General features: G+C 33.2%; 2 protein-coding genes across 2 annotated transcripts; one reads left to right on the top strand and one right to left on the bottom strand.

Annotated features, from left to right (window-relative positions):
- Positions 1 to 273: 273 nt before the first annotated feature.
- LOC131600378 (receptor-like protein 7) lies at positions 274 to 3,511 on the top strand. The gene has a single exon (XM_058872550.1). The coding sequence runs from the start codon at positions 317 to 319 to the stop codon at positions 3,293 to 3,295; it is 2,979 nt and encodes a 992-aa protein (XP_058728533.1). The 5' UTR covers positions 274 to 316; the 3' UTR covers positions 3,296 to 3,511.
- Positions 3,512 to 9,463: 5,952 nt separating this feature from the next.
- On the bottom strand, positions 9,464 to 12,947 carry LOC131600369 (receptor-like protein 7). Its single transcript, XM_058872541.1, has one exon. The coding sequence runs from the start codon at positions 12,850 to 12,852 to the stop codon at positions 9,844 to 9,846; it is 3,009 nt and encodes a 1,002-aa protein (XP_058728524.1). The 5' UTR covers positions 12,853 to 12,947; the 3' UTR covers positions 9,464 to 9,843.
- Between the last annotated feature and the right edge of the window lie 226 nt (positions 12,948 to 13,173).

Raw genomic sequence — 13,173 nt, 5'->3', positions numbered from 1 at the left:
TTAAAGTATCAAATTATATAAATAATTTAAATTTACGGGATGACTTGAAGGGATACATAGTTATAATTTGTTGACGGTGTAAAAATTATTTATACTCGCCGCAGTTCACCACTCCTTTTCTCTTATATTATTTGAGTCAAAAATGATGGCTGAGAGTAAGACATTTCTTAGAATGACAAATTACCAATAATTTAAAAATTTAATCTGTTATTAATAATTCAATTGTTAAATAAAAAATCATAAGAATATAAAGAGGAGAGTTTAAGTTCATAAAGCCTACTAATTTTCAAACATAGCTTTCTATTTCTAATTCCAAATGATGTACTTTTTTCTCCACTTGTTCTTATTTCTGCTCACTCAATTTCCTTCCTTTAGTTTCTCATTATGCAGCCATGATGATTCATGTGCCTTGCAACAGTTCAAAAACTCATTTGTTGTCAGCCCTTCACCTTCACAATGGTCTCCTTGTTCATCCACTTCTTCAAAGATAAAATCTTGGATTAACGGTACAGATTGTTGCGAGTGGGACGGTGTCACATGCAACAACATATCAGGTCACGTGATTGGTCTCGACCTTAGTTGCAGTAATCTCAACGGTAAATTCTCTCCTAATAGTACTATCTTCCAGCTCAAGCAACTTCAACAACTCAACTTAGCTTTCAATGATTTTCTTGAATCTTCAATCTATCGTGGAATTGGCGATCTAGTGTATCTCACACATCTCAATTTATCATACACTGGATTCAGTGGTAATGTTCCCTCAACAATCTCTCACTTGTCAAAACTAATTTCCCTTGATCTCAGCTGCAGTTTATTAGTTGATACAATCACCTTGAAGCGTCTCAGTCCTAATGTAAGATTTGATCCATTCACTTGGAAGCGGCTCATTCATAATGCAACTAATTTGAGACAACTTTATTTGGACGGAGTAGACATGTCTTCAATCAATGGAAGCTTTTTGTCGCAACTAATAAACGTGTCATCCTCTCTGGTCTCTCTTAGTCTATCAAACACTGGGTTGAATGGAAAATTTCCAACTAACATCCTCTCTTTACCTAATCTTGAAGTACTAGATTTGTCAAATAATCTAAACCTTAGTGGTCAACTTCCAAAGTCCAATTGGAGCACTTCTTTGAAACATTTAGACCTCTCCTACATTGCTTTCTCGGGTGGAATTCCTCCATCTATGTGGAACCTCACTCAACTCACAGTCTTGAGTCTTGAAGGAAACAATTTTCAAGGTGAGATATCATCATTACTTTCAAACCTCACACACCTCACTTCCTTAGATCTTCAATATAATAACTTTAGCGGTAAGATTCCAAATGTTTTTGAAAATTTAATCAACTTAGAATATGTAACACTTTCTGTTAACAACCTAAGTGGTCAAGTTCCACCATCATTGTTTAATCTGACTCTCGTTTGGCATATAGATTTATCGTTTAACAAATTAGTAGGCCCCATTCCAACAAAAATCGCTAAACATTCAAAACTATATCTTATAGCCTTGGATAATAATATGTTAAATGGAACAATTCCGCACTGGTGTTATTCCTTGCCTTCATTGCATGACTTGTATCTCAATAAGAATAACCTAACAGGTCCAATTGGTGAATTCTCAAGTTATTCTTTGAGAAATCTATTTCTCTCAGATAACAACCTACAAGGTGATTTTCCAAATTCAATTTATAAACTTCAAAATCTTTCTGACTTAAGTTTGTCATCAACCAAGTTGAGTGGTGTTGTGGACTTTCACCAATTTTCAAATTTTACAAAACTAAGTTTTCTTGATCTTTCCCACAGTAGTTTTCTTTTTATCAACGTCGATAGTGTTGACTCCATCTTACCCAACCTTGAGATACTACGCTTATCTTCTAGTAATATTAATACTTTTCCTAAATTCTTAGCACAAGTTCAAAATCTAGAAGAGTTAGATCTATCTAATAACAAAATTCAAGGGACAGTTCCTAAATGGTTTCATGAGAATCTCTTACACACATGGAAGGAAATTATACAGATTGATCTTAGTTTCAACAAGTTGCAAGGAGAACTTCCAATTCCACCCTATGGAATTCAATACTTTTTACTCTCAAATAACAACTTCGCTGGAGATATTGCTTTGTCATTATGCAATGCAAGTTCCATGAATGTTCTCAATTTGGCTCACAACAAATTAACAGGCAAGATTCCACAATGCTTGGGAACATTTCCTTTTCTTTCAATATTGGATATGCAAATGAACAATCTCCATGGAAGCATGCCTAGAAACTTTTCCAAGGGAAATGCATTTGAGACTATAAAATTGAATGGCAATCAATTGGAAGGACCATTACCACAGTCTTTGATTTACTGCACAAAACTCGAAGTGTTGGACCTAGGAGACAACAATATAGAGGATAAATTTCCCAATTGGCTAGCAACTCTACAAGAGTTACAGGTACTCCGCTTACGATCAAATAGTCTGTATGGTGCAATCACATGTTCTAGTTTCAAGCATCCATTTCCAAATTTGAGAATTTATGATGTCTCTGGTAACAAATTTAGTGGCCCCTTGCCAACATCGTGCCTCAAGAACTTTCAAGGAATGATCAATCTGAATGACAGTAAAATTGGTTTGCAATACATGGGTGAGTCCAGTTACTATAACGATTCTGTGGTGCTTGTTGTGAAAGGTCTTTCTTTGGAGCTAACGAGAATATTGACTACTTTCACAACAATTGATTTATCAAATAACATGTTTGAAGGAGAAATTCCACAAGTCATTGGAGAATTAAATTCTCTCAAAGGTCTTAACCTTTCAAACAATGGAATCACAGGTACCATTCCACAATCTTTGAGTAATTTGAGAAATTTGGAGTGGTTGGACCTCTCACGGAACCAATTGACGGGTGAGATTCCTGCGTCTCTGACAAATTTGAACTTTCTCTCGTTCTTGAACCTTTCACAAAACCTTTTGGAGGGAATCATACCTACAGGTAACCAATTTAATACATTTGGAAATGATTCCTATGAGGGAAATGCAATGTTGTGTGGATATCCGTTGTCAAAATCATGCAGAAATGATGAAGAAAAGACACCATATTCAACAAGTAATGATGAAGAGGAATCGGGATTTGGTTGGAAAGCAGTTGTAATAGGATATGGATTTGGATCAGTACTTGGAATGCTCGTGGGATATAGTGCGTTCTTCAATGGTAAACCACAATGGCTTGTGAGGCTTGTTGAACACATGTTTAACATAAGACTGAAGAAAACACACAACAAAGCTGGTGCAAATCGCAGAAGAATACGTTAGTTTCATGTGATGTTGTTTAATTTTCTACTTCACTGTTTTAGTAATGTTAGTTTATTATATGTGTTTCAATAAGGACTTGATAGTCATGGTTGTACCTACACTATTATTTTGTTGTCAAATGTGGTTATTATTTATGAGAAATGATATTCTAACACAAATTTTGACATCTGATCCTGATATCCTATGTCTTTGTTTGTGTGTTTAGAGAATTCAAGATGATGTTAACAAAAACATTTTAAAAACTATAGTCACAATAACAAATTCAAGATGCTTATAATATTTGATTAGTGTGTTTAGAGAATTTTTATGTTTGAAAACGGTTTTTAACTTAAAAATCAGTTGTAGAAAAATAAATCCTGTTTTAAAAACTGGATTTTTACATCTGAAATCAGTTTTAAATTGAAAACTAGTTATTCATTTTAAAACCGATTATGAAGTTTGTTTTACAATGAATATGATGATAAAGATGTTGAACTTTATTATATGATAAACGTGTTGAAATTTTTTATATGATGCATATTCTGAAGCATGTTATGTGATTAACGTGTTAAAGTTTGTATTGTGAATTATGATGAACATGTTGAAATATGATCTGTTATGAGAATCTTGAGGCATGTTCTCTATGATGAACATATTGATATTGTCATGTGATGAACACCAACATCCTGGTGTTATTAATATTATTTCCATTGGCTTATTTTAAATATGAATGTTGTTGGTAGTTCAGGGAGAAAATCGAAACGAACCGAACTAAATCAAAACAAAAATTTATTCGAACGGAATCGAACCGTTTCAATTTATTCAAAATCGATACGAACCAAAATCATTGGTTTGGTATACCGTTTCAAAATTCCGAACCATACCAAAACGTTAGAAGACAATTTTTCCCGAACTGAACCATTTATTAAATAACCGAACCGTTAAATTATTTTTCAATTTTTTTAATAAAAAATTTAAATTTTTTGTTAGTATTTTTTATTTTCAGTTTTGATTCGGTTCAGTTTCAGTTTCAATTCAGTTCAGTTTCAGTTTCCACTCGGTTCTAGAACTGTTTGTGTAATTAGGTTTGGTTCACTAACCAAACATAATGGTTTGCTGCATTTTGTCTATTATCATAAGACTTGCTGCATTTTTGAATTGCATGTCATAATATAGTACAATTTTATATCATGTTCATTTGTGGTTTATAAATGTTCAATTTCTTTCTACTTGGGTTAATATGGTACACAAATCAATCATTGTAAAAATACTGTTATTTTTGTATATAGCTTGTGCGTATTAGACACAGTATTGAGATGGGTTTTCTAGACTATCACAAGACCAGTTATACTTTTAACATCATTTCCTTTTCTTCAAAATCTGATGAGAGGAATGCAATTACAGCCTCAAATCATTACAAAGGCATTGAAAATGAATGACGTTTTCTGGAAGGAATCCTGAAAGCCACCTATCGCAGGTCCCTGCATCAGTGGAAAATCATTTGGGGCCATCTGATAATGAAGTTCAGTCTACAAAAGATTTCACTAAGTTTTTAGTTCACATTACGGGTGAAGATTTCTGCGGTAGTACCCTCAAAAAATGGAGAGTAAACAGTTGGATCCTCCAAACATGAAAAAAAAAAGAGGAAATATCATATTGATCTAGTTGCTTCTTGTTCAAAACATGAAAAGGAAGAAGAAAGTGCTGATTTCTGTCAGAGTACCCTAAAAAAGAAGAGGAAAATGTAGTTGTTAATTATTTTTATTCCATAATTAAGTTAGCTTTTATATTTCTTCATTAGGCTAACACCAAAGTTCGATTTCGCAGCCACAAATCAGGTCACTGTCAATGTAAAAAATCAAGCTGCCTGAGGAAATATTGTGAATGTTGTAAGGTTTTCTTTCTCTACTGTGACATATATCACATAGTAAACTTTAAGTTTCATTTATAATATGAATTACAATGGTTGTTGGTTTTGTTTTGAAGGGTGGTTGGTTGCTCCCCAAGTTGTAAGTGTCAAGGTTGCGAGAATATATATGGTATAAAGGATAGGGAGGCGGAAACAAAATCGGAGCTTGAAGAAACAGAAGCATTACAGATTTTCAGTTACGATGATATGCTAATTTTTATGTTTGATGAGATGATAAATTTGATGTTCATTATTGATGTTTCTCCCTGCATTTAGCTTTGATTCAACCAGCTGCACCTTCTCTGGTGGTGATGCTGAAACCCATTCCCGAAAGCCACCATAAGCACCATCATAATCTCCTATAAAGCATGAACACAACTGTCTTGGCAAAAATCACCTATGGCCACCGCACTACAACTTTTCGGATAGAGCTTTTTTACTTTACATTATATCTACCTGTTCTAACAAGGCTAAAACTTAATAAACTTTAGCCTGAAAGGAAAGGTTAGGATCAAAATTGATTGAATATGATTCCGCTGCATTTATTTACTGAAGAGGATCATCAATGCTCAATACCAATATACTATTATAAGAAATAATTTTATTTTAAGTGATAACTATGCCTTGATACAGTTCAAAAACTCATTTGTTGTCAGCACTGCACCTGCACAATGGTCTCCTTGTTCATCCACTTCTTCAAAGATAGAATCTTGGAATAACGGTACATATTGCTGCAAGTGGGACGGTGTCACGTGCAACAACGTCTCAGGTCACGTGATTGGTCTCGACCTTAGTTGCAGTCATCTCAAAGGTAAATTCTCTCCTAATAGTACTATCTTCCACCTCAAGCAACTTCAACAACTCAACTTAGCTTTCAATGATTTTTTTGAATCTTCAATTTATCATGGAATTGGCGATGTAGTGAATCTCACACATCTCAATTTCTCATACTCTGGATTCATTGGTAATGTTCCCTCAACAATCTCTCACTTGTCAAAAATAATTTCCCTTGATGGCATTGTAAGACTCGATCCATTCACCTGGAAGCGTCCCATTCCACTGGATTGCGAGGAAAATTTCCAACTAACATACTATTTTTACCTAATCTTGAAGAACTAAATTTATCATCCAATCAAAACCTTAGTGAGATTCCTTATTTAGACCTCTACTACACTCCTTTTTTTAGGTGGAATTCCTTATTCCATAGGTCTGTTGAAGTCTCTTACTCAGTTAGTCCTTACAGAGTGAAATTTTGACGGGTTGGTTTCTTCATCTATGTGGAACCTCACTCGACTCTCATTCTTCAATCTTGCCGGCAATAGTTTTCACGGTGAGATATCATCATTACTTTCAAACCTCACACACCTCACTTCCTTAGATCTTCAATATAATAACTTTATTGGTAAGATTCCAAAGGTTTTTGAAAATTTCCAAGGTGTCATCCAATATATGAATTTAATAAATAGAAATAGATATCAATTATTGAAATTATTAAGCCAATTGCCACGATTTATCACTACTGCTATATTAAAAAAAAAAAACTTAGGTAAATAAATGTGCAAAGATTCCAAAACAAAAAAAAAAATCAAAATCCCATAATGTAATGTTGTAGCAACCATCTAGAGAGGACATATAAGTATTAAAGAATGATGTAAGCATACATAAGTATAATACTACTACTAAAGAAACATTGTTAGTGTTTGGTTTTAAACAAGAATGGAACATGACTTGACGACAGGCGGTCCTAGTTCAGTTATCCTGTCCCAGACATGTGCTTGAAAAGTTGAAGAAAGGATGATATTATGATCTTTAGGTTTTGCTTTAAAGGTAATGTAAAAAGTAGTAAGAGGAATACGCTGGCTGACTGCTTTGACAATGTCTTCAAACTCGTAAATTAAACCCTGATTGTCATGGTTGTACTTCTCCAGAGCAAGTTTGGAGAGGTGAATGAAATGTGGGCGCCATCCTTCTGTAATGATAATGGGTCTTGGGAAGTTACTGAAACGTAAATTCGCCAAAGGTGGAACAGGAATAGCATCGTAGGGACTTATGTTACGACTACTCTCCCAATACTCATTCACCGCCTTTTCACTATCCTCTTCTTGTTTTATCATTGCTTTATTCTTGTACACAAACCTATCACATGAAAAATAACATGGACACGGATCGTCTTCGTACTTGTCTTTTAGATATTCGATTGGTTTCGATTCCCAATCCAAGTCTGACTCAGTTTCCGATCCTGATTCATCTTCTTCTGATTCAGACTCTGATTCTTCTTTATCTGATTCTGATTTCGGCAGTTTCTCTTGTTGTTCAGATTCGGATTTCAGCGGCTTCTCTTGTTCGTTACCCATCGGCATTAGCTCAGAGAAGGATTGAATAACAATTATCTCGTTTCGATAGGAGAGACTAAAAACCTCTTTACTGTATATAACCAAGCAAACTTGACCTTTTTTTTGATAGTAAAACTTGACCGTTTTTGTTTGGACGGATCTTGCTATTTGCTAACCCTAAATACATAAACTGATATATTTCCTCTAATAAAATTAATAGTTGTAAAAAAGTCTACATTTCTCGTTTTGCCATCACATTAAAATTGTGGTTATTTGATTTTTGCTTATTATAAAAATAATACAATTTCATATTTTATCAAACTTACTCAATCTCTTTCCATTCTCTATTTTTTTTTACTGTTTCATTACTTTCTCAGGTCTTTCTTCCAAAAAAAATTTACTATTGATATAAATATTTTTATATACGAAATTTACTATTGATCCAATTTTTTTTTGTAAATGATACCTAAACAAAAATAAAGTCCGTATACGGAAAAAAATCTATTATTGATCTAAATATTTTTATGTACGAAAAATGTTATTAATGATCCAAATATTTTTTATTCAACGATGGCATAGGCCAAAAAATATATTATTGATCTGTATAAGGAATTTTGTAAATGATACCTAAAGAATGGTATACGGAGAAAAATTTACTATTGATTTAAATATCTTTATATACAAAATTTACTATTGATCCAAATAATTTTATAAATGATACCTAAACAAAAATGAAGTCTGTATACGGGAAAAAAAATCTATTATTGATCTAAATATTTTTTATATACGAGAAATGATATTTATAATCAAATATTTTTGATCCAAAAATGGTATTTGGAAAAAAATCTATTATTGATCTAAATATGTTTATATACAAAAATTTAATATTGAATCAAATGTTTTTGTAAATAATACCTAAACAAAAATAATATTTGTATACGAAAAATATATGTTATTTATGAAAAATGGTATTTATGATCCAAATATTTTTTTATTCAAAAATGATATATGAAAAAAATCTACTATTGAGTTAAATATTTTTATATACGAAATTTATTATTGATCCAAATATTATTGTAAATGATACCTAAACAAAAATGAAGTTTGTATACGGGAAAAAAAATCTATTATTGATCTAAATATTTTTATATACGAGAAATTGTATTTATGATCATATATTTTTGATTAAAAAATGGTATACAGGAAAAATCTATTATTGATTTAAATATTTTTATATTCGAAATAATTAATTATATATCTGAATATCTGTTTTACTTTTTAACATTTCATTTAAAATAAATGATATATCTAAATGCGCGTAACAGAACCCGTGCGTATGCCCGAGTTTGTTACTAGTTTCATTTTAAAAAAGAGAATTTCTCAATGCACCCATGATTCTCTTACACACCGCATGAAATTTCAATTATGTCCGCTATTTCGTATATGCACATCCGAAAACACTTTTTTTTTAAAATTGGCCACCTTCCGTAGGTACATCTACGAAAGTATATTAAACTAGTATAAATGGGGATAAAATACAAATAAATTCAGTTCAACGATTGTTCCGTAGGTGCATCTACGAAATGGTTTAGTGCCACATTATTCCGTAGATGCATCTACGGAAGTATCTGATATAGTTTGAACCAACTTGATCACTCCCCCATTGTTATTTTTCTTCATCAACACTCACTTGTTTCAACATGCTCATCACAAAACAAACTTTAACATGCTAATCACATAACTTGTTTCAGAATATGCATCATATAAAAAATTTCAACACGTTTATCATATAATAAAGTTCAACAACTTTATCATCATATTCATTATAAAACCAAATTCATAATCGGGTTTAAAATGAATAACTAGTTTTCAATTTAAAACTGATTTCAGATGTAAAAATCCAGTTTTTAAAACAGGATTTATTTTTCTACAACTGATTTTTCAGTTAAAAACCGTTTTCAAACATAAAAATTCTCTAAACACACTAATCAAATATTATAAGCATCTTGGATTTGTTATTGTGCGTATAGTAATTTTTAAAATGTTTTTGTTAACATCATCTTGAATTCTCTAAACACACAAACAAAGATAGGGCTTCCACAAGCTAGAAGGCTTCTGTGTGTTTATGTTTTCGAACAATGTCATATGATATCAGGATCAAATGTCAAAATTTGTGGTAGAATATCATTTCTCATAATAATAACCACATTTGACAACAAAATAATAGCGTAGGTACTACCATGACTATCAAGTCCTTATTGAAACACATATAATATACTAACATTACTAAAACAGTGAAGTAGAAAATTAAACAACATCACATGAAACTAACGTATTCTTCTGCGATTTGCACCAGCTTTGTTGTGTGTTCTCTTCAGTCTTATGTTAAACATGTGTTCAACAAGCCTCACAAGCCATTGAGGTTTTCCATTTAAGAACACATTATATCCCAAGAGCATTCCAAGTACTGATCCACATCCATATCCTATTACTACCGCTTTCCAACCAAATCCTGATTCCTCTTCATCATTACATGTTGAATATGGTGACTTTTCTTCATCATTTCTGCATGATTTTGACAACGCATATCCACACAACATTGCATTTCCCTCGTAGGAATCATTTCCAAACGTATTAAATTGGTTACCTGTAGGTATGATTCCCTCCAAAAGGTTTTGTGAAAGGTTCAAGAACGAGAGAAAGTTCAAATTTGTCAGAGACGCAGGAATCTCACCCGTCAACTGGTTCCGTGAGAGGTCCAACCACTCCAAATTTCTCAAACTACTCAAAGATTGTGGAATGGTACCTGTGATTCCATTGTTTGAAAGGTTAAGGCCTTTGAGAGAATGTAATTCTCCAATGAGTTGTGGAATTTCTCCTTCAAACATGTTATTTGATAAATCAATAGTTGTGAAAGTAGTCAATATTCTCATTAGCTCCAAAGAAAGACCTTTCACAATGACCACCACGGAATCGTTATAGTAACTGGCCTTACCCATGTATTGCAAACCAATTTTACTGTCATTCAGATTCATCATTCCTTGAAAGTTCTTGAGGCACGATGTTGGCAAGGGGCCACTAAAATTGTTACCAGACACATCATAAATTCTCAAATTTGGAAATGGATGCTTGAATCTAGAACATGTGATTGCACCATAAAGACTATTTGATCGTAAACGGAGTACCTGTAACTCTTGTAGAGTTGCTAGCCAATTGGGAAATTTATCCTCTATATTGTTGTCTCCTAGGTCCAACACTTCGAGTTTTGTGCAGTGAGTCAAAGAATGTGGTAATGGTCCTTCCAATTGATTGCCATTCAATTTTATAGTCTCAAATGCATTTCCTTTGGAAAAGTTTCTAGGCATACTTCCATGGAGATTGTTCATTTGCATATCCAATACAGAAAGAGAAGGAAATGTTCCCAAGCATTGTGGAATCATGCCTGTTAATTTGTTGTGAGCCAAATTGAGAATATTCATAGAACTTGCATTGCATAATGACAAAGCAATATCTCCAGTGAAGTTGTTATTTGAGAGTAAAAAGTATTGAATTCCATAGGGTGGAATTGGAAGTTCTCCTTGCAACTTGTTAAAACTAAGATCAATATGTTGAATTTCCTTCCATGTGTGTAAGAGACTCTCATGAAACCATTTCGGAACTTTCCCTTGAATTTTGCTATAAGAGAGATCTAACTCTCCTAGATTTTGAACTTGAGCTAAGAATTTAGGAAAACTATTAATATTACAAGAAGATAAGTATAATACCGCAAGGTTGGGTAAGATGGAGTCAACACCACCATCGATGTTGATAAAAAGAAAACTATTGTGGGAAAGATCAAGAAAACTTAGTTTTGTAAAATTTGAAAATCTGCGAAAGTCCACAACACCACTCAAGTTGGTTGATGACAAACCTAACTGAACTAGATTTTGAAGTTTATAAATTGAATTTGGAAAATCACCTTGTAGGTTGTTATCTGAGAGAAATAGATATCTCAAAGAATAACTTGAGAATTCACCAATTGGACCTGTTAGGTTGTTGTCATAGAGATCCAACATATCCAATGAAGGCAAGGAATAACACCAGTGCGGAATTGTTCCATTTAACATGTTATTACCTAAAGCTATACGATATAGTTTTGAATGTTTAGCGATTTCTGTTGGAATGGGGCCTACTAATTTGTTAAACGATAAATCTATATGCCAAAGAAGAGTCAGATTAAACAATGATGGTGGAACTTGGCCACTTAGGTTGTTATCAGAAAGTGCTACATATTCTAAGTTGATTAAATTTTCAAAAACATTTGGAATCTTACCGCTAAAGTTATTATCGCCAAGATATAAGGAAGTGAGGTGTGTGAGGTTTGAAAGTAATGATGAAATCTCACCTTGAAAATTGTTTCCTTCAAGACTCAAGACTGTAAGTTGAGTGAGGTTCCACATAGATGGAGAAACCAACTCATCAAAATTGCACTCTGTGAGGTCTAATTGAGTAAGAGACTTCAATTGACCAATGGAATAAGGAATTCCACCGGAGAAAGAAGTGTGAGAGAGGTCTAAATACCTCAAAGGATTGCTCCAGTTGGACTTTGGAAGTTGACCACCAAGGTTTTGATTAGATGACAAATCTAGTTCTTCAAGATTAGGTAAAGAGAGGATGTTAGTTGGAAATTTTCCAGTCAATCCAGTGGATGATAGACTAAGAGAGACCATAGAGGACGACAGTTTTGTTAGTTGAGACAAAGAGCTTCCGTTGATTGAAGACATGTCTACACTGTCCAAATGAAGTTGTCTTAAATTAGTTGCATTAAGAATGAGACGCGTCCAGGTGAATGGATCGAGTCTTACACTGCCGCTGAGATCAAGGGAAATTAATTTTGACAAGTGAGAGATTGTTGAGGGAATATCACCACTGAATCCAGTGTATGATAAATTGAGATGTGTGAGATTCACTAGTTCGCCAATTCCATGATAGATTGAAGATTCATAAAAATCATTGAAAGCCAAGTTGAGTTGTTGAAGTTGCTTGAGGTGGAAGATAGTGCTATTAGGAGAAAATTTACCTTTGAGATGACTGCAACTAAGGTCGAGAACCATCACGTGACCTGATACGTTGTTGCACGTAATGCCGTCCCACTCGCAACAATCTGTACCGTTATTCCAAGATTCTATCTTTGAAGGTGTGGATGAACAATAAAACGATTGTGCAGGTGCACTGCTGACAACAAATGAGTTTTTGAACTGTAGCAAGGCATATGAATCATGATGGCTGCATAATGAGAAAGTAAAGGAAGGAAATTGAGTAAGCAGAAATAAGAACAAGTGGAGAAAAAAGCACATCCTTGGGAATTAGAAATAGAAAGCTATGTTTTGAAATTAGTAGGCTTTATGAACTTAAACTCTCCTCTTTATATTCTTATTTAGTTGATGATTTTTTATTTAAGAATTGATTATGATGTTATAGCTTATCTGGAAGGGTTTAAACAACCATTTCCATTAGCAATGCCACCAAAGAGATTGATTTATTTATTAACAGATTGAAGAGTTGACTTACTTCCAGCCATCATTTCTGACTCAAATAATGTAATATCTTAACATAAAATTATTTCTTATAATAGTATACTGGTTGAATCACAGCTAGAGAAGACGAATCACAATGAA

The sequence above is a fragment of the Vicia villosa genome, linkage group LG1, assembly GCF_029867415.1.
Source record: "Vicia villosa cultivar HV-30 ecotype Madison, WI linkage group LG1, Vvil1.0, whole genome shotgun sequence".
NCBI classification, from domain to species: domain Eukaryota; kingdom Viridiplantae; phylum Streptophyta; class Magnoliopsida; order Fabales; family Fabaceae; genus Vicia; species Vicia villosa.
Note: the sequence above shows the minus strand (reverse complement) of the source record. Positions and strands in the feature narration are given on the sequence as shown.

What these genes read in the sequence shown, in the direction of transcription:
- LOC131600378 (XM_058872550.1), top strand. Translation starts at nt 317, where the DNA reads ATGATGTACTTTTTTCTCCACTTGTTCTTATTTCTGCTCACTCAATTT.
- LOC131600369 (XM_058872541.1), bottom strand. Translation starts at nt 12,852, where the DNA reads ATGTGCTTTTTTCTCCACTTGTTCTTATTTCTGCTTACTCAATTTCCT.